General features: G+C 40.8%; 1 protein-coding gene across 1 annotated transcript; it reads left to right on the top strand.

Annotated features, from left to right (window-relative positions):
* The first annotated feature begins 59 nt into the window (after positions 1–59).
* Positions 60–18,032, top strand: agpat2 (1-acylglycerol-3-phosphate O-acyltransferase 2 (lysophosphatidic acid acyltransferase, beta)). Its single transcript, XM_074617351.1, has 6 exons — positions 60–515; positions 9,234–9,367; positions 12,850–13,025; positions 13,258–13,353; positions 14,930–15,002; positions 15,110–18,032. The coding sequence occupies exons 1-6, from the start codon at positions 340–342 to the stop codon at positions 15,265–15,267; spliced, it is 813 nt and encodes a 270-aa protein (XP_074473452.1). The 5' UTR covers positions 60–339; the 3' UTR covers positions 15,268–18,032.
* Positions 18,033–19,220: the final 1,188 nt, after the last annotated feature.

Genomic DNA, 19,220 nt, shown 5'->3' with positions numbered 1-19,220 from the left:
TGTGTAGCTTGTGACATCAGACCATCAGACCCGTAGTGGTCCAGCAACCGGAAATGGAGAAAAAAAAGCCCACAACTGATGACGACTTGACTCCACCTCATGATGCCATCTAGCAACAGATGAGCAGCGATCCATCCATGTTGAGTTAAGGCAGCCAGAGAGCAGCAGTACCGTCGCCAGGGTGCCATATAAAGGACTCCTAGTGACTGTGTGATGGTCGGACGGGTCACGGTGCTTCCCTTCCTTCCTGCACCGGAGCCTGGCCGCTGTGTTACCCGCGTGTGCTGCCCCTATAGCGGGCACTGAGAGTCTGTGTGTGGCGGACTGTAGCGGACCGCTATGGAGGCGCTCTGGCTGATCCCGCTGCTGCTGGTTCCGCTCCTCATGTGGACCAGCAGAACCTTTGTTTTCTATTTCAAGAAGTGTTTCTACGTGGGCTGGATGATGGTGCTGGCTCTGGTCGCCATTCCTCTGTGTTTCCTGAAGAGCGGCGGCAGAGACGTGGAGAACATGAGGTGAGTTAGTCTGTTGGCATCAGACATGGAGCTCTGACAGCTAGCCACAGTTAGCCTGCTAGCCTGCTAGCTGCTGTGGCTAGCTAGTTTCTATGAAACGTTGTGTTGTTGTAGCGGTGTGCTGTGTGGACATCACGGTGCTGTAGAACGGACAGGGAGCTTCTAGTCTGACAAAAACACATCAATGAATCATGTTTAATCATACACAGTAGTTGTGCTAACAGTAACTTTAACATTAGCCCCCAGACAGCAGACACACAGCTCACAGGAGGACTACAGGAATGCTAACATGCTAACGTGCTAACATGCTGAGAGAACCGAGTCAGGACTTGTTCCGATGTGTGTGAACCCAAAGCAGCCTCAGAGAAACCTAATTAGATTTCCTGTAAGAGGAATGTCTGCTCACTTCTCCTCCCTCCAGTCATATGGCTGACATTAGCTGAGTTAGACTGCTCACTGAATATCACAACAAGGCGAGCATTGTTTTACTAGTTCTGATATCACAGCTGCTTTTCTCTTCTGATTTGTAGTGGAAATGACAGAAGCTCATTTTAATAATGCAAATGTCAGTGTGCCCGTTCAAAGTACACCTGTGCACCATAGAGAAATCCTATAAATCCTATCTTCATGAAGCTCTGAATGGTGTTGAAAGTGTATGAATGAGGTGTGGATTGAGTTCTTGAGGCTCTAGTTAGTGGTAGTAGTAGTGGTGATGGTGTTTCCCATATATGTCAGCGGCTGACTATTACAATCAGCCAGTGGTGGAAGAAGTGCTCACATCCTTCACTTCAGTAAAAGTATACCACAATGTAAAAATACTCTGTTACAAGAAAATTACTAGTTGAGGAAAAAGTACAGAAGTATTAGCAGCAATGTGTACTTAAAGTAACCGATCTGACTTTTTCACTCCCGATACCGATAACAATACCTGGGCTTTGGGTATCGGCCGATAATGAGTACTGATCCGATACCAGTGTAGGGCGGCTGTGGCTCAGAGGGTAGAGCAGGTTGTCCACCAATCGGAAGGTCGGTGGTTCGATCCCCGGCTGCTCCGGGTCACATGTCGATGTGTCCTTGAGCAAGACACTTAACCCCAAAATTGCTCCCGGAGGCATAGCCATCGGTGTGTGAATGAGTATTTAAATTAAATCCTGATGGGCAAACTCTGCCATCAGTGTATGAATGTGTGTGTGTGAATGGGTGAATACTGACATGTAGTGTAAAGCGCTTTGAGTGTCGGAAGACTAGAAAACTGCCATCAGTGTATGAATGTGTGTGTGAATACTGACATGTAGTGTAAAGCGCTTTGAGTGTCGGAAGACTAGAAAAGCGCTATATAAGTCCAAGTCCATTTAATTAATATGCCTCAATGTGTGGAAGTGACTGGGATCTTTCTCGTATGTGTTGTGTCAGGATCAGACTACACAACATCTTTGACGGTTACGATGGTCTCTGTCAGATTAGATGATTGGGAGTCACAAATTCTTGTTGGGACTTGGCCGCGACACATGACAGACTACATGTTGGTCCCCTGTTCCGACAATACACACTCTCCTGGCACCGGGAGACGCAATGGCGGTGGTGTTTTTTATTCCAACACAACCTAGATTGAATATCCTACTGTCAAAGTCACAGCCATGACGGAACACGTTGTGGAAAGCAAAAAAGCAAATCAAACATGCTAGACTTTCTGTCGGGACGTCGTGAGGCGTTCCAGACACGGCAGCGGTTGTCGTGTACTATGACACACTACATACGATCAATATCGCACACGACACTGATTTATCCTTCCCAATCCGAGTCGACACCCTACGACGGCCGTGTCGGGCTGTAATCGGGCTGATATTGTGTAGTCTGACCCGGGCATAAGGCAACATCAGGCTTGACTTAAACATTGCGCTCCTAACTTTGTAAAACAAAATGTAACAAATAAATACATAGATAACATAACTTAAATTTAGTGAATTGTTATTTATTATTAAATATTTGAGTCTGTATCGGCGCCATATCTGATCCGGTATCGGTACCAGTGCATCCCTACTTAACGTATCAAAAGTAATTGTAGTTTCTAGGCTAAATGGCCCCTTTCAGATTGCTGAATTAGCCCCATCTTCAAGGTCCTGAAAGATTATTTCTTAATTTATGCACTCAAGATAATAATTTGCACACACAGATTATGATCGTGTGCAGTAAGATAAAAAAATGTGGGCAATTTACAACTTTATCATTCTTTTTAGTACATGATGATGAAATCCCAGCAGAAGCAGAGCTTCACAGGACCCCGACCTGAGGAGGTCTAATCAGCAACATCACTGACCTGTGAGGGTCTTTAATCTATAACATTCATCATATTTCATAAATGGATCATGTTTTGTTAACGTAAAATCAAAGTGACTATAGCTTTTAAATAAATGTAGTGGAGTAAAAAAGTAAAATATTTCCCTCTGAGATGTAGTGGAGTAGAAGTATAAAGTAGCATAAATTGGATATACTTAAGTAAAGTACTGTACCTAAAAAAAGTGCAGCACTTGAGTTAATGTACTTAGTTACTTTCCACCACTAGAAACCACTGTAATGCAGTCTAACAAGAGCTGCACTAACTACAACTCTCTGATCGTCTGTAACATACTGTAAGTTATTATAGGATATAGGCTCTGTAGGGATGACCCCTTGACCTTACCACTGAAGGAAATATGTTATTTTATACCCGACACACACAACGATTGGGTCAACTGATACCTGTAAGGATTGAAATGTAGTACGCCTCCAGTGTCGGTGTCCACTTTGTAGCACGGGTAGTTTTGTTGTTGTGGTTAAACCTAGATGGTGAGGATGGATTGCTGGACACAAGTGACTGCATTCAAGTAATTACCTTGAAGAGACCGATGCCAGATGGCAACTTTCCCCCGGATTAGAGTGGGGTTGCTGAATAGTTATGAGGCCCATCCACAATGCTGACAGCAGCCGTGTCAGTTATAACAGCAGACCTTACGGCCTCGCTGCTCTCGGAATAACTGTTAGCCACGGCCGTGGTGTCATGTTGCACCAGTGAGCCGTTCTGTCAGCTCAAAGGTTATCTGGACCTGTTGACTGTGACAAAGCGACTGAATCGGGGTCAGACCTTGTACTGGGAGTGAATAGAGTTTTGGCTGCACATTTTACACACTCGCCAGCTCTGGCAGAAAGAGCGCTGTGATTCATCAAGGACAGAGTAGTGTGTCACAGACATTTGCTGTCAGACGGGTACACAAAGGCCTGGATTCTGGGGTTGATTACTGGCTTCACAGCTGACTTGGAGGACTTGAATGCAACACAGTCAACTATGTTGGGCCAGAACAGACCTCTGCGCAGTGAAAAGCATCCATAGACCTCAAGTCACTGTTAATATTGTACTTGCATTTCCTGAAACACTCTTGTTGGTTTTCAGTTTATTGTAAGTGTTTGAATAGAGTTTACAGACACGAGGGCTGTGCAGTATCAAATTTCAGTTACAATTTATGATTTTGACTTCCAACAATTATGAAAACAAGATAATCAACCTAAAACAATTATTGTGCGGCATTCTGTTTCACAATGACGCTCTTGTTTTGTCGGTTGTGTCCAGCAGGTAATCCGCAAATTGCGAAATCTGCAAAAACTTGCAAAAACTCTTGCTGACAACTTCTTCTTACCTTACCTATTCGAGATCAATGCCTAACCTTAACTATTCGATATCAATGCCTAACCTTAACTATTCGAGATCATTGCCTAACCTTAACTATTCGATATCAATGCCTAACCTTAACTATTCGATATCAATGCCTAACCTTAACTATTCGAGATCAATTCCTAACCTTAACTATTCGAGATCAATTCCTAACCTTAACTATTCAAGATCAGTTTCTAACCTTAACTATTCGAGATCATTGCCTACCCTTAATCATCTCGTGAGAGTTCCCCCAACTTGCGGGTTCCCTTATAGACACGATCCGTTTTGTCATGTTATACTGTAAACCCCTTTCCTTTACAGCGGTGCGCTTTCGCCTCGCTTGGCGGGTTAGGGCCGCCACGTGTGGGAGGATCCCCTCATGGGAACTCTCCTCGGCGCTGGCTGGAACCTCGCCGGTCGTATTTCCTCCGTGGTGGTGCACCGCAACCGACTCTAGGTCGGCTTGGAAAGGCCCTGGGTGAAGGTTTTAACAACACTCCTCGCCCGGACCTCGCCGCTTAGTCTGCTGTATTAGCCGTGTGTTTACTACGTGTTTACTTGCATATAGCCAGGAAGTGAGATCGGATCACAAGTGGCCACTCAAGACGCATGTGGAGACTGTGTGGAGCTGTCCACTTGTGATCCGATCACTGAGGACGCATCTTAATACCCGGTCTGAACAGGACCTTTAATGAAATTGTTTACAAGAACACAAAGTGCTTCATAGATCTAGCCTCTTAATTTAGTTCTCAAAGTGCACCAGATTGATGCATTTACAAAATGTTCTTTCTAAATGCACAATGTTTCCAAAGTCAATGAGTAATCGTGTTAAATAATCGTGATCGCGGTATTGACCAGAATAATCGGGATTGTGATTTTTGCTATAATCAAGCAACCCTAACAGACACACAGTTTTACTTCTCACATACTGTATGTGAACTTTTAGCAACAGCTCTAACGTTAATTATCAGGTACGATCTCATGACAAAAGATAAAAGACAGAGGATTGAGCTCAGGTTCCATGCTGTGTAATGGATTTTAACATCACTGGGAGACTACCAGTGTGTTTGACTAAGCAGTAATGTTGTCACTCAGGCCGTTGAGTGACTGACCTTTGAAACCTACGTAGTTTCTTGTCCCTGCCTTTCTGAATGAATTCATCTTCTGGTATGTCATTGTGATTATGTGACCATGTCCCTGTTGTGAACAACTCTCTGACCTTTAGCACCTGAATTAGCTTTGGCACTGGTATCTTTGTTGGTACAACATTTTTAGGGATGACCGGTCAGGCTAACCTTTTAATCCATGAGCAGCCAGGTGGTGTTGAATCTATGCTGGTAACAAATCAGCCTAAATGTCATTATGCTCTGTAGGAAAAGGAACTTATGTAGAGACTGATAATGAAGTGAAGCGGAGGAAAAGCTTAGTGGATTGGCCATAAAAAGAATCCAACCGAGGCCATTTCATTCCCCTTGAACAATCTTACGATTGCTGCAGCGCTGGCTGAGTCGTTGCATAACCAGTGGCTTTTGCACTAGACTCAGTGTGTTATCACTGTACTGCTGTGTTGAAAGATAACCTAAAGACTTTTTAAAGGTTAAAGTTATTTTACTGTGGTACACCAATTAAACGTATACTTTATGTGCAAGATAAGTGAGAGATGATTGCATTAGGTGGAGTCACAAGGTGTTCAAGAGCTTCCTCGTGTCTTTGATTAACATTGTGAGCTTTACCTTTTGATGTAGTAATTAAAATCACTTTGATTTGATTACCAAAAATAGAAGGTACGGCAGTTTTCTATGCTGGGTCATCATTACCCAGCCCATCTTACAAATAGTGGAAAAACTACAGCTTGGCAAGAGTTAGTAGAGTAATTATAAAACATTAATGTACAGTATATCTTGTAAAAGCTAATTAGAAAATCATTTAAAGAGAAGGGACTATTCGATCTGCCAATCCTGTGAAATATTTCCTAAGGCTTTTAACTCCGGTGTGCACAACGTCAGATTTTTGGGAGGGGTGTTATTTTATTATTTTTTAAGAAATTGCGTCTTGTTTTTGTAGTTTTGATTGTCATTCAAATATTGGCATCTCAGCTAAAATATGGGTTTGTTGGGACTAGAGATCCAATGATTAATCAATTAGTCATCAACTATTAAATTAATCGGCAACTATTTTAATAATCAATTAATCCATTTTCAGTAGTTTTTTAAGAAAAAAAAGTAAATGTTCTGATTCCAGCTTTTTAAATGTAAATATTTTCTGGTTTCTTTCCTCCTCTATGACATTAAACTGAATATCTTTGAGTTGTGGACAAAACAAGACATTTAAGGACGTCATCTTGGGCTTTGGGAAACACTGATCGACATTTTTCACCATTTTCTGATATTTATAGACCAAACAACAACTAATCAATTAATCGAGAAAATAATCGACAGATTAATCAACAATGAAAGTAATCGTTAGTTGCAGCCCTAGTTGGGACTCCGGTCAACAAATTTTCAGCTTTGTGCTCCATTGGGCATTGCAAACAAAAAATCAATCAATCACAAACTAATTACTTTAGTTGAAGGGAATTTTTTTATTTTTTATTTTTTTTAAAACCCAAGTCAAAGTGTAAACTTCCATTAAAACATACTCCCTGGTTCAACTTTTACCTGCCGTACTTACTGTATTATAATGGACAATTCCAGGTCCTACACCTTGTTATCATCTCTGTAAGCGCTATTAGCTCTTAGTAGTAATAGATCAGTGAAATTACTGAGTTTTGCTTGATTATTTTCCATAATTACATAAAATGTACCATTGATATTCTGATCAAATCATTTGTAGTCAATCAGAGCATCCCTAAATGTGTAAGGCTTCACCTTCATGGGTCATTGTTTCAGCAACTATGTATGTTAAGCTAATATGGTCTGAGCTTTCTCGTGTCCTTTGCCGATTCTTGAGAGTAGACTTACTCCTCAAACCTTCAGATAAAGGACTGTGTGAAACCGTAGTTTCACACAGTCCTGCTACTATACTGCTTCTGGCTCCAAGAGGAAAAAGAGGTTAGTCCCAATCGAATGATGATCAAATAAAAGCCAAGAAATGGAGCGCTAAGTATCTGATTGTAACATGGAGTTGGCCTGGACATAAAATGCCAAGGCTCTCTCATCAGCCTTACACATCAACACCAGAGTTCCGATAAATTGGCAGCCATACTCTGTGTGCTTGAGGTGAGAAAGTGTATTGATTGAGGACAGGCTTTCGAAAGTGTTTTAGTGGCAAAAGAGAAAATATCATGGATGTTAGTGCTTGGTGAGAAAGGATCTCATTTGATGGAAGTAAAAGCATGATCAGGTTTGGACTCTCATCCTGGAGCTGTTTGTTTAGAATCACACTGAAACAGAGATGACCTTGGATACTTCTTAACATAGTTCAGAACTTATCTCTATAGTTATCTTCTTTGTCTCTACAAAGTTCGAGTTTTATACATCCCTAAAGATAAACCACGACCAGAAAGAGTAAAAACAGTAAACAATATTAGGAATATTTAATTTGAACACAGTTCTTGAAGCTTCATTAAAGGACCAATATGTACTATATTTACTCTAATAAATCATAAAATGATCATGATATGTGATCAGAGATTAAGGAAATACTGACTTCTCTGACAACAATGCCACAGTCAGTATGTTCTCCTTTTAAATTTCCATTCCGGTCCAGGACGTCTGTCTTTGTTTTGGCCGGTGTGATCCCGTCCACTGCTCATTTCATTTTAAAACGCTAGCTGTCAGTACTACGTATTGTTTCTTTCAGTAACTTGATATTGATATTAAATCAAATGACTGTGTGTAATCTGAAAGTGTCACTCATTGTGCCAAAATCACATAGAACAAAACACCTAATGCTGTGTTCACACTATGAGCGACAGCAACAGGCTACAAGTCATTTTCAATGGAAGCCGGGGACAAGAAGGTACAAACTGTTGTCCGACTTGTCGCTGTGTGACGGGCATGACGTGCTAATAATATAGTTATGTCGGTTAGTTAATAGATTACTTCAGTTTTATTTTTTTTAGCAAAAATGCCAAATATTCACAGATTTCATCCTCTCAGTTGTGATGATTTCATGCTTTTCTTTTTTAAATATATGATATTAAAATGAATATCTTTGGAATTTTAACTTTTGGTTGAATAAAACAAGAAATTTGAAGACATCATCTTGAGTGTTTGAAATTTTAGCAGACATTTTCATTATTTCTTGACACTTTAAGACGAAACTATTTGTCAAATAATAGAAAAAAAACCCTGCAGATTAATTCATAATGAAAATTATTTTTAGTTCAGCCCTAATGTCTATATCATATTGTCATAATTCCTTCATTTTAGGTATTTGGGAAATAAGATTGTTAAAATTATCAAATATTAAAAAAGCATAAAGTATGCATTTACCCCCTCTCAACTGGAAGTGGGCTAAGCAAAAAAAATTAAAAAAAACCTGCCTTTCCACTCCACAAGAGTGTAGTTCCGGACAAATCAAAGTATTGATTAGATCTGATAAATCCCCATTACTAATGGGGATAATCCCTCATAACTTTGTTTTGTTTTGTTTTGTTTAGTTTTTTCAGTGTCAGAGGCAGACAGGCAGATGGTTGGACATTCTTTCTCAAAGCTCATTGGAGCGTTGTTCTTACTGCAGGCAATTATTTAACCAACCAAGAGACAAACACAGCTAAGAGGGATGTTGTACACAGTTAATCTACCAGATGTCCTGTATTTTTAAGACAGTCATGATTGTCTGATTTAGGTCAAATGTTATGTATTTGAGCTGGCATACTTCCACTGCACTATAATACTATAAACTGTAATACTCCAGTATCTAACAGGCTTTATACATTCCACTGTTGCCTCCAACCTTTCCATAAAGGGTTCTTGTTAATAATATGTAGCCTGCTGCACTCACATGACTGTGAACAGTAACCTATACTTATTCAGCACTGTAATTAACATTTTCACCCCCCCCCCCCCCCCCCCCCCACCCCCCAGGATTATTCGCGTCTTGGTTCGTCATGTGAAGTACTTCCTGGGTCTTCGGTTTGATGTGAGCGGTTGGGAGCAGCTGCAGACGGAGGGACCCTATGTCATCATCTCCAACCACCAGAGCTCCCTGGATGTTTTGGGTGGGTGATGTTCTACCTTTATGTATGAAGCTACACAGTGTTTGTGATCACAGAGAGAGCAGGATTGTCTCTGACAGCTGCGACAGAGCCGGAATGCAACACGGCTGCATCCTGTTTACGTTGGACGGTAATCACAGTCTGGTTTGGATCGGTCAACAAACGGTTCAAGAACAGACTCAAATGGACACTCGAGACTACTGAAGTCATCATTGGTGCCGCTCTTCCTACCCTCCAGGACTCAGTACTTCTCCCGATTCAGTAAGGGAAAGTCAGCACATACTGCTCTCACCTGAGCCACAACTTGTTGGAACCAAATGTTAAGGTCCGTTAGGTGCATACCATAGAAACTTTAAAATCCTCATTCTACAAAGAACCACTTCTCCTCTTGACAACAGGAACTAGGAACCTTTTGAGGAACTCATTGCGTTTCGACCGCAGGGACCAGGGTCTAAATTAAGTTCTGGGGACATTTTACGGGGCCTTTTTTACCCCCAGAAAATGCCCTGGTCGGGGGGTAGGACTTTCTGAAAGTACAGGAACTTTCAGGGTTGAGTTTGTAAGGTTGATTGGTCAAACACACACACACACACAGCGCCGCTGCTTCAACTGTACCGCATCATTCATAAAACAAGAAAGTACTCTAGTATTGATTTGGGACGAGGGGAGAGCATTTCTCTTTGTTTGATTAGTTAGGCTTTGCTGTCGGCTTCCCGACTCATTTTAAAAAGACAAAGAGAAAAAGAGCGAGAGATCGCAAGGGCGAGCGGTAAAGTTAAAAGAGGGATACGGCGTGTTCTGGTCAGAGGGATCATGACAGATCTGGGTTGCAGGTTTCTCTGAGCCTTGCTCATCACCTGTGATCACTCTCAGCTGTAGAAGCAGGTTGGCTGCACCCTGCTCATCTGGTTGTGTGTCTGCAGAGGGTCAACACCTTCAGCTGGCTCTCTGGCTTTATTTTGGGTTTAGTGATTCTGTGTGTTTTGTGTGTTTTTTATTTTGAGTGTGACCATCTTTAGCCAGCCTCTACTTCTCTTCTGTGTCCCCTCTCAGTGACTCACAACTTCTGGTAGATTTAGTGGTCGGCTGTGGGGAGTTATATTTTCACAGTCTCCTTTTAGAACCCAAGGGACCCTTTTCTTATTATTTCTGTGTGCAGTTTATTTTTGTTAGTTTCCCAGTAGCGACCCCTGTCATTCAGGTTTTTGTTTGTTTGGGGAACATAACAGGCGCGGCGTTGCAATCAGTGTTTCTGATTGTTTTACAGCGTTAACATTCTAAAGCACAAATAACCGTCAAACATTCAACAGCTGATTTACTGTGGAGACAGACGCTCTTAGTTGCATTTCATTCATTACATTCAACGTGCATCAGTAAATACTAGCAGTAAATACCACCGTCGTCAAGTGTGTGACCATCAGCAGTCTTCGTCCCATGTTGTGTTGCTTTTTCATATGTCAGCGGACTAATTTACCTAATCTTCACAGGTCTTTAGACCATGGTCGAAACGCAGACAACAGTGGGCAGAAGGAACCTTTAAGTTCCTTGAAAAATAGTTCCAAGGACTAAAAGTCCCGGTGGAAACCCGACTAGGCAGATTGCAGTGAAGTTAAGCAACGGTCCTGCTGAAAGTGTTACAAATGTGAGATAATAGCAGCTTTACTGGCCTCACAGCACCCAGTCTATGATGGCTGCTTGTACACTGAGTAAGAGCATGTTGTAGAAAGATTTAGATTCTTGTTCGTTTATGATTTTGCATGTGTGGTCATGTCTTTTCTCATTGGCTCATTCTTCTTGATGGTGGTGTTGAGGCCACTTGTTTAGCAGAGGTGTGGTTTCTCTCCATCACTGCCTGGCAGAGAGTGTTTCTCAGTGCCGGTGAGTGATGAGGGCAGGCTTCAGGCCAGGGTGGTGACAGCAGGGGGAGAACTAGGCATCTAATTAAGGCTGAGAAAACTCAGCATGAGTCTGATTTGGCGTCCAAGTTGCCATGCCAACCGTTACACCCCAGCCATTTAATAGCTGCTCATCCTCAAGCTGATGTGATAAGACCGTACGGAAGTACTTTCCTCCACAGCTAGGGCTGGGTTTCACTCTTTCTGGTGTCAGTTTGCTTCTGTCTGCTCCGATGTCGACTCGTCTACTTGCCCTGCTGTTTGCCATCCTTTATTTCACACACTTTGACTTCCTCCCTCTAATATGGTGTATGTTTGACATCTTGCACTCTTATCTTCTGCACGAAGGTTAATCAAACATGTCTGATTTCATAATGTAAACACTATCCATGGATATAACTGACAACCAATGAAGTGAGACTTCTTTTCCAACATCACATGTATTACATCAGCAGGTTTTATGCTGTACTTGATGATGAAATTCAGGTTTTGACAAAGCCATAGAGGGATAAGATGGAAGCGTACTGTATACGTTAGAGACTTCTTTTAACTCGCCCCATTAGAGACGCCTTATTTCAAGGTCTCAGTTGTTTACTACCAGGACCAATTTCAGTGGAAAATGCTTCAAAAAAACTAAACATTATTATGTAATTCAGGCTTGAATGTGTGTTGTACTCTGTTTTATGTTTGTGACTGTATTCTTAATTTAATTTTATTTAATTTATTTAATTTATGTATATATCTTTTATTTTATATATTTACTTCCATTATATTTTAATTGTTAATCTATATCCTTTTTAACTTTATGTTAAGCTATTTATTTTCAAGAGATTTTTATTTTGACTATTATTATTATTTTATACACTTCCATATGTTCAGTTTGGGGAAAGGTTCTGTGTTGTATGTACAATACGTTAAATGTGTAAAATCAATAAGTACATGTTTAAAAAAAAAAAAAAAATTGGCTAGTGGCTCTATGATAATAAATTAGCCAACTTCTTCTATGAAAATGTCTTCAAGAGTAATACTGCTTATGTGAACAACACTACAGATCTTGTGATTTTTAAGTGTTTATGTTTGCTTTAGAAATTCCAAAAGTTAGAATTAAATAGAATTTTAGTTAATTTTGAGTTTTAATTTGAATATCAACAAATGATGATAAATATAATAATAATAATATAATAATAATTAATAATAAATTCTACAGTATTCATACTTTTGCACCTGGATAGAAAATAAAATCTCCAAAAAAGTGAATCCCATTTGGATGTTTATTGCACTATTTTTAGTCAGTCAAGTATGAAATGTTGGATTATCTTCAAATACCAAGCACCTCATTGTCTCTGCTTTGCTACTACTTTTAATTTTATACCAGAAAACTAATTTTATTCATTAATTGAGTCCTATTTCTTATGCTCGTGGTCGGACATGAATGACGAGCTTTACTTGGAGATAATGTATTGGAACATATAGTACACATTAGTGGTTCTCATTTATGACACAATATTGTAAAAGAAAAAGAAAAAAGTAGTGTATATCTGCAGTAACTGCCTGTCTCACATGTTTCCTCTGTTGTCGTCTGTTTGTCAGGCCTGATGGAGATCTTACCAGACCGCTGCACCATGATCGCCAAGAAGGAGTTGATCTACGCCGGCACAGTAGGTCTCATCTGCTGGCTGGGTGGCATCGTTTTTATCAACCGCAAGAAGACGAGCGATGCCAAGAGCGTCATGGCTGACGCTGCCCAAACCATGCTGGACGACCAGGTAATGCACAGGATACACTTGTATCAGTTTAAGTGATGGTTTAGATCCCTGAAGAACTAATACTTCATGCTTTTATGTCATATTAATTCGACTCTTGTGGTTTTTCTTTATTTTTCTTTTTGCACTTAATCCATCTCAACTTTCTGTTTTTGACACATTGAGTGATGACGGATGACATGGGATGATTAAATCACTGTTTTTCCTTTCCACCCTTGTACTTTGACCTCCACAGATCCGTCTGTGGGTGTTCCCAGAGGGAACGCGAAACCAGAGAGGCGACCTGCTGCCCTTCAAAAAAGGGGCTTTCCACCTGGCGGTGCAGGCACAAGTGAGTGCTTCCCCTCTTCTCTCCTCAAGATTCACTTCTCTTTTGGAGCATCTGTGTACTGAGGTAGAGCAACTGTCCGCTATCCTAACACATCCTTAACCCTGCTGGCAAAAAGGGCTGTGATGATGCTGGCTGTATTCCACGAGACTTCTGCCAACTCTTGTCTTCTAAAGGAGAGATGTTGCCAGCAATGTGCCGATTCTAGACACATGGGGGAGCTAGCAACCTAATGTGGCACAAGGGCAACATGATGATTTCACCATATCCAGTATACACATGCTCTGAAATAGTTTGTCTGAGCACTCTCATTGGGATATTTCTGTCTCGGTCTTCTGTGAAATTGTCCTTGGTTGTGCATGACGTAACTCCCCCCCCCCCCCCAACGCTTCGCACCAAATGATTATAGGGAGGGCAGACAACGCAGAATGACTCGAGTAATTGAGTAAGTTGGCTGTGTGCGTTCTGCGATCTCTTCATGCGTGCAGGTGGGAGGTCTCTGTTCTCTAGTTGATGTTTCGTAGCACACACTCGGGAGTCCGACAGGTGGAATGAATTAAAAAAACATTGTTGAATGAGATGTGGCCAGAAACCGCAACTCGGTTCGCCCCAGGCAAAAAAAAGTGTTGTGCGTTTGTGTGTATGTGTGAGTCCTTCTTTGTTTTTTTTGTTATGTGCTGCTAAAGATGAATACGGGATTGGTTCAGATATGCACGGAGGCTGAGAGGCTAGACAAATAAAGCCCTGCTGCTGCTTATTAGCAAACACATTACCATGTTCTATAGGGGCTCATGCGTGTTTACGTGTTATACAAACAGAGTATGCATGTTGGACTCGTTGTTGTGTGTGTTGGCATGAGGTGGTGGAATAACTCCATTTGAGGTTTGGAGAACACAATGCGTGTTTTGGTTTTCCCTGTTGGCTTCACACTCGAGACTATTCCTGTGTGAACACAGACTATTTCTATCTCTCTGTGTTTGCTTCTGCCGAGTTCTAGCGCAGCCTTCTCCGTTTGTACCCAACCGGCCAGATTGAGTGGAAGCAGGACAGCCCCCAGGGGGAGCCACGTTTGGCTCAGCCGGTCCCGTTGAAGGGGCCACTCGAGGCCTCGAGAGAGCAACTCGGCCTCTATTAGTGGAGGAGATGGAGATTGCTAGTGTCGTGCTGATTGTGTGTGTGAGGGAGAGAAAGAGCGTGATGTCGGTTCAGTCAAGCATTTCTGTCCGTTTGTTTCTCATCTTTTGGCTTCGGAGAAAGAAAATGGTCAAAAGCAAAATGTAGGAGTCAGATGACTTTAGATCTGTGTGCTTAACCCTTTAACTCTGCAATAGAAATGGTCTGCCAGTGCCTACATGGGTAGTTTTGCTTATTGTGATGTCATTTGTTGGAGTGATGTAACTGTCTGCTCGGTGTGATGTTACTCAGGGCCTTTAGCTTTCTGCTGCAAAAACAATGAATGCTCTTGTTATTAATGTTTTTATTTTAGATGGATTTAACCGGATCTCCTGCAGGAGGTCTGTGAGCTGATGATAATATTTTGGGATATCCTGTTTGATCTTCTTCCCTGTCTGTTTTTCAGGTACCCATCATACCCATCGTTTTCTCCTCCTACAGCGGCTTCTACCTACGGAAAGAAAAGCAGTTCAACTCGGGTAACTCATCTTGATTGTCTTTGATTTATTTCCTCTTACATGCGGTCCTTTCGTGTCTGTGTGATGTTCTGTGAGACTTCTGACGGTGAAGTTTTGTGCCTCCTCAGGGACCATCAGATTGCAGATCCTCCCAAAGATCGAGACAAAGGGGATGACGTCAGACGACGTTGCGTCCCTCTGTGACAAATCCTTCGAAGTGATGCGCTCTGCCTACCTGAACGTCTCTGACTCCGTAACCCAGAGCAACGGGCCGTTGAGGCACTGAACATTTACCATGCTCCCGCTTCTTTTTCCTCCTATAGCCCATCCCTCCCCCAGACCTCCCCGCTCTCCCCGGGTTGTCCCATTACCTGGCCAGGAAACACCGTGACACAGGTCTCTTGTCATGAAATCTCTTCTTGTCTAGTCGACGCCTGGTCCGGTCCGCCTCTGGCCTGACCACACAGCACAGCCAGTCCTGACCCTCACTGTGTCTGCAGCAGCAGCACCAGCAGCAGCGCTGCTCTGCACGCCGTGAGTGGAGTGACGGACGGCAAGCCGAACAGTATACGTGTGTGTCGTTCTTCATGCATGCCTTTTGGATGGCTCTGTCCACCTTCATCCTTGCTTTGCTCTCTGCCTTTTTTATTGTCTTACTTTATCACCATTTTGTACCTTTTTTTTCTTTTTGGCCTTTGTTTCTCCACCTGCCTTCAGTTTAGCAGATCATCCTTGGCATTTTCTCTGTTCATAAATGTCAGTGGATATTCATTTGTTCCTCTCATACTGCCTTTATTTGAGTTATCCTCGGATGCTCTCGCACACAAACATACTCGCACACCCTCATCCAGAGTACCCCATCTCCTTCCTTGCTTTCCTTTGAGTGTGCTCTCCCCCTTACTGCATTCCAGTCTCTTGCCTAAAGACAAAAGGAGCAGGGTCTCCGCGAGCGAAGGAGCGTGTGGAGGTGAGAGGTCGACACCGGTCGACCACGGACTTCTTAAGTTCTGTCGCTATGAATTCAACTCTATATCCGTATTGGCTCTTCAACTGAACGACCAATAGCTTCGTGACATCCTTCATGATGTCAGCGAGCGAGGAATTCAAGCTTACAAGATGCAGTGTGTACCAATAGCACCCATCTGTACTGAATTACTGGACTGATCAGTTCTCAATGTTGTGCATTGTGGGTGTATCATTGTGCATTCTTTCATATTCTCTCCAAAAGATTAGAAATAACCTGCGTTGACCAACAAGTGTCTTCTCGCTGTATTTTTGCTTTCTATTTATTTCTACATCAGATAATCTTGTTTTATTTTTTTTTAGAAGTGATTTTTGCGCTTCGGACAGCAACTCACAAGTGAAATATTTAAGACGTGTCAAACAGGTGATTTCATATTGTGCAATGTCCAACTGTTTTTAGCATTACTGTTCCAAAGTGCAAGCTACCTGCTGTGCCATGACAAAGTGTTTTTTTGGGAAGTTTCCAGTGTAAGCCCGTTATTATTTCACTATGAACTGCTTTAATGAGTCATCACTGACTGATAGCCCTGAACCAATCATGAGGATGAGGGTACAGCTTGTGTCAAATCGTGAAATGATTGATCTCGAGCGTTTTTTTTGACTGATTTCATTTGTTCTGATTAACTTGAATATTCACTAATTACTAACAAACCTGGCATACTTAAAGCCCGGAGAGGCAGTCTATTTTTGAGGCATTATCGGGCAAACTTCCATAATAACCTTTCAGCATATTGTCATTCAAGTGTTCTGAGAGATAAGTAGACTTCTGCTCCTCCTCATGGCTCTGTTTTCAGGCTTTAGAACATCTAGCCTGTGACGGGAGACTTTGTGCCAATCACAGGTCATCTCAGAGAGAGAGAGAGCGTTCCTATTGGTTGTTCTAGAAATGCAGATGAGCGTGCACGTCCTTTTGTTGCCCAATGATGCCAAAAAATCTACCGCCTGCCCCCGCTCTATGTCTACATCTCAGAAGAGTTTAAAGGTTGTCCCTGTTTTTTTCAATCAATATAAAAGTGAATACCATTGTTTTAGTTGTGATGTTCTGATTCAGTTAACCTCCTAGAAGAATATTAGATTATTTTAAGAAGGTTGTGGAACTTTTGGCCTTAAGTTGGATTGGCTGTTGTTGTTGCACCTTGGATTGTTGGGCTAGTTTGCTTCTGTTCTGTAACGTGAACTGACGAAGACTTCTAACCGCGTAGAACCGACTGAACTGTTTTAGTTTACATCCAGGTCTTACATTTCACGTTGCTCACTGCCTTTACACGGTTTGCAAAAGCACTTATTTCGCCGCTTTTGCCCATCAAACACCATCTGAGAATGTATTTCAGCATTCAGGATATTTGTGTACTACTAACTGCATCATATTATTTTAATTTCTTTTATTGTATTAATGTGGATGTTGTCTTGCTTACAGTTGGCATCGCATCTAGAAAGTGTATTTAATTTGACCATTACATGTTAAATTTCGACTGACTCGTACACACAAACCTCCTGAGCAGATCACCTTGTGAATGGATTTATCAATACTTTGGCACTAAGCCACTGCTGTTCATAGGTGAGTTACCTGCTGGTGATGGTCAGGGTTTCATTCATGTTCACAGCCAGTATAGAATATACCCCCCATATTAATACTAATTCTGTTTGATTTCTTAGTTTGAATCTATTTATTGAGTTTCGATCTGTAAGGGCAGATTTGACCTTTGCAGCAGGTGGTCTGAATGTTATAAATGTACTCAACCAAATTGATTTCTTCCAAAAATATGAAGTATACCATATAAATTTTGCTAAAGGAGTGTTTTATCCATTTATTTTCTGTTTATTTCTTTGTTATTTTGTAATACAAATGTGTGATTTGTAAGCTTTGTGTCCTGAGGTTGAGCCGGCGGCGAACAGGCTCCGCAACAACCCCGCTGGTTGGTTTTTGGGCAGTTGTTTACGAACTGAGATACTGTAAGATAAAATATTCAAAGTATTCTGAACCTTAATAAAGCACTTTTCATGCTGAGTTTGGGTGGAAAAATAAAACAACGTTTTCTGTGATTTTTCACCAAAGCTATTAAAAGTGTCAGTGGTGGTCGCTTTACATGGATCTGAGAAACAGAGCTGACATCCTGCAGAGCCTTGTATGTGTGTGTGTGTCTGAATATGCACACATGGTATAGACGCACATTATAGTATCTGGTTAATATTGATGATGTAGTGTTCTTGATTTCACCGGTTCTGGTTCAACGTGAATGCAAAAGAATAAATAAACATCAATTCTTTTTTTCATACTTGGTCATGCACTGAAATGCTTCTGTGATTTATATTACAGTCAGTGGTGGAAAGTAACTAAGTACATTTACTCAAATACCTGCACAATTTAGAGGTCATTTACTTGAATATTTTCATTTTCTGCTAATTTATACTTCACTACATTTCAGAGCGGTTTGAATAACTTTTTAAGAAAACAAAATGTGAATACTTTCTGGTTTCTTTGTACGGAGGACATAACCTGCCTCAATGAATAAATAAATGTCATTAAATGTGACAAAAATGATATTAAAAATAAATGTCATTAAATGTAGCAAAAATGATATTAAAAATAAATGTAGCCATTAATTAATTGATAAAATGTGACATGAATTGATATTTCTGCTAATATTTGCTTATTTATCTTTCTGTTAATTCCCTTATTTATTTACTCTTCTGTTTAATTTCCCTTTATTTATTCATATATTTATAATAATTTATAATATGTTTTACATTTACTTTTCATAAATGTATTTATTTTTGCATTTATTTTTATTTATTTATGCATTTAGTTTATTTTATATTTCTTTTTATATGTATGTATTTATTCATGTATATATTCATTTATGTATGCTCTATTTTCCCTTTGCATTTCACCCCTTATTTAAGTTCTGTTGAAAAAACGGTTGTAATAATCCCTACAGACAGGCGGATAGAAACATAATATGATTATCATATAAAATAGTTAAATTCAATAAGTAATATCTGCATAATGGGTTCTTGTACTTTTGATGCTTGAATTACATACTGCTAATAATACTTGTGTAAAACTGTAATTGCAGGGTTTTTACTTGTAATGAAGTACTGTCACGATGCCTTAATGATACTTTTACCTCAGTAAAGTATCTGAATACTTCCTCCACCATTGATTAAAGTACAGGTATAGCAGGGCTACAGAAGACATCCAGATGTTGTGTTGGC

Source organism: Sebastes fasciatus, chromosome 19 (genome assembly GCF_043250625.1).
Source record: "Sebastes fasciatus isolate fSebFas1 chromosome 19, fSebFas1.pri, whole genome shotgun sequence".
Classification (NCBI taxonomy): Eukaryota; Metazoa; Chordata; class Actinopteri; order Perciformes; family Sebastidae; genus Sebastes; species Sebastes fasciatus.
Note: the sequence above shows the minus strand (reverse complement) of the source record. Positions and strands in the feature narration are given on the sequence as shown.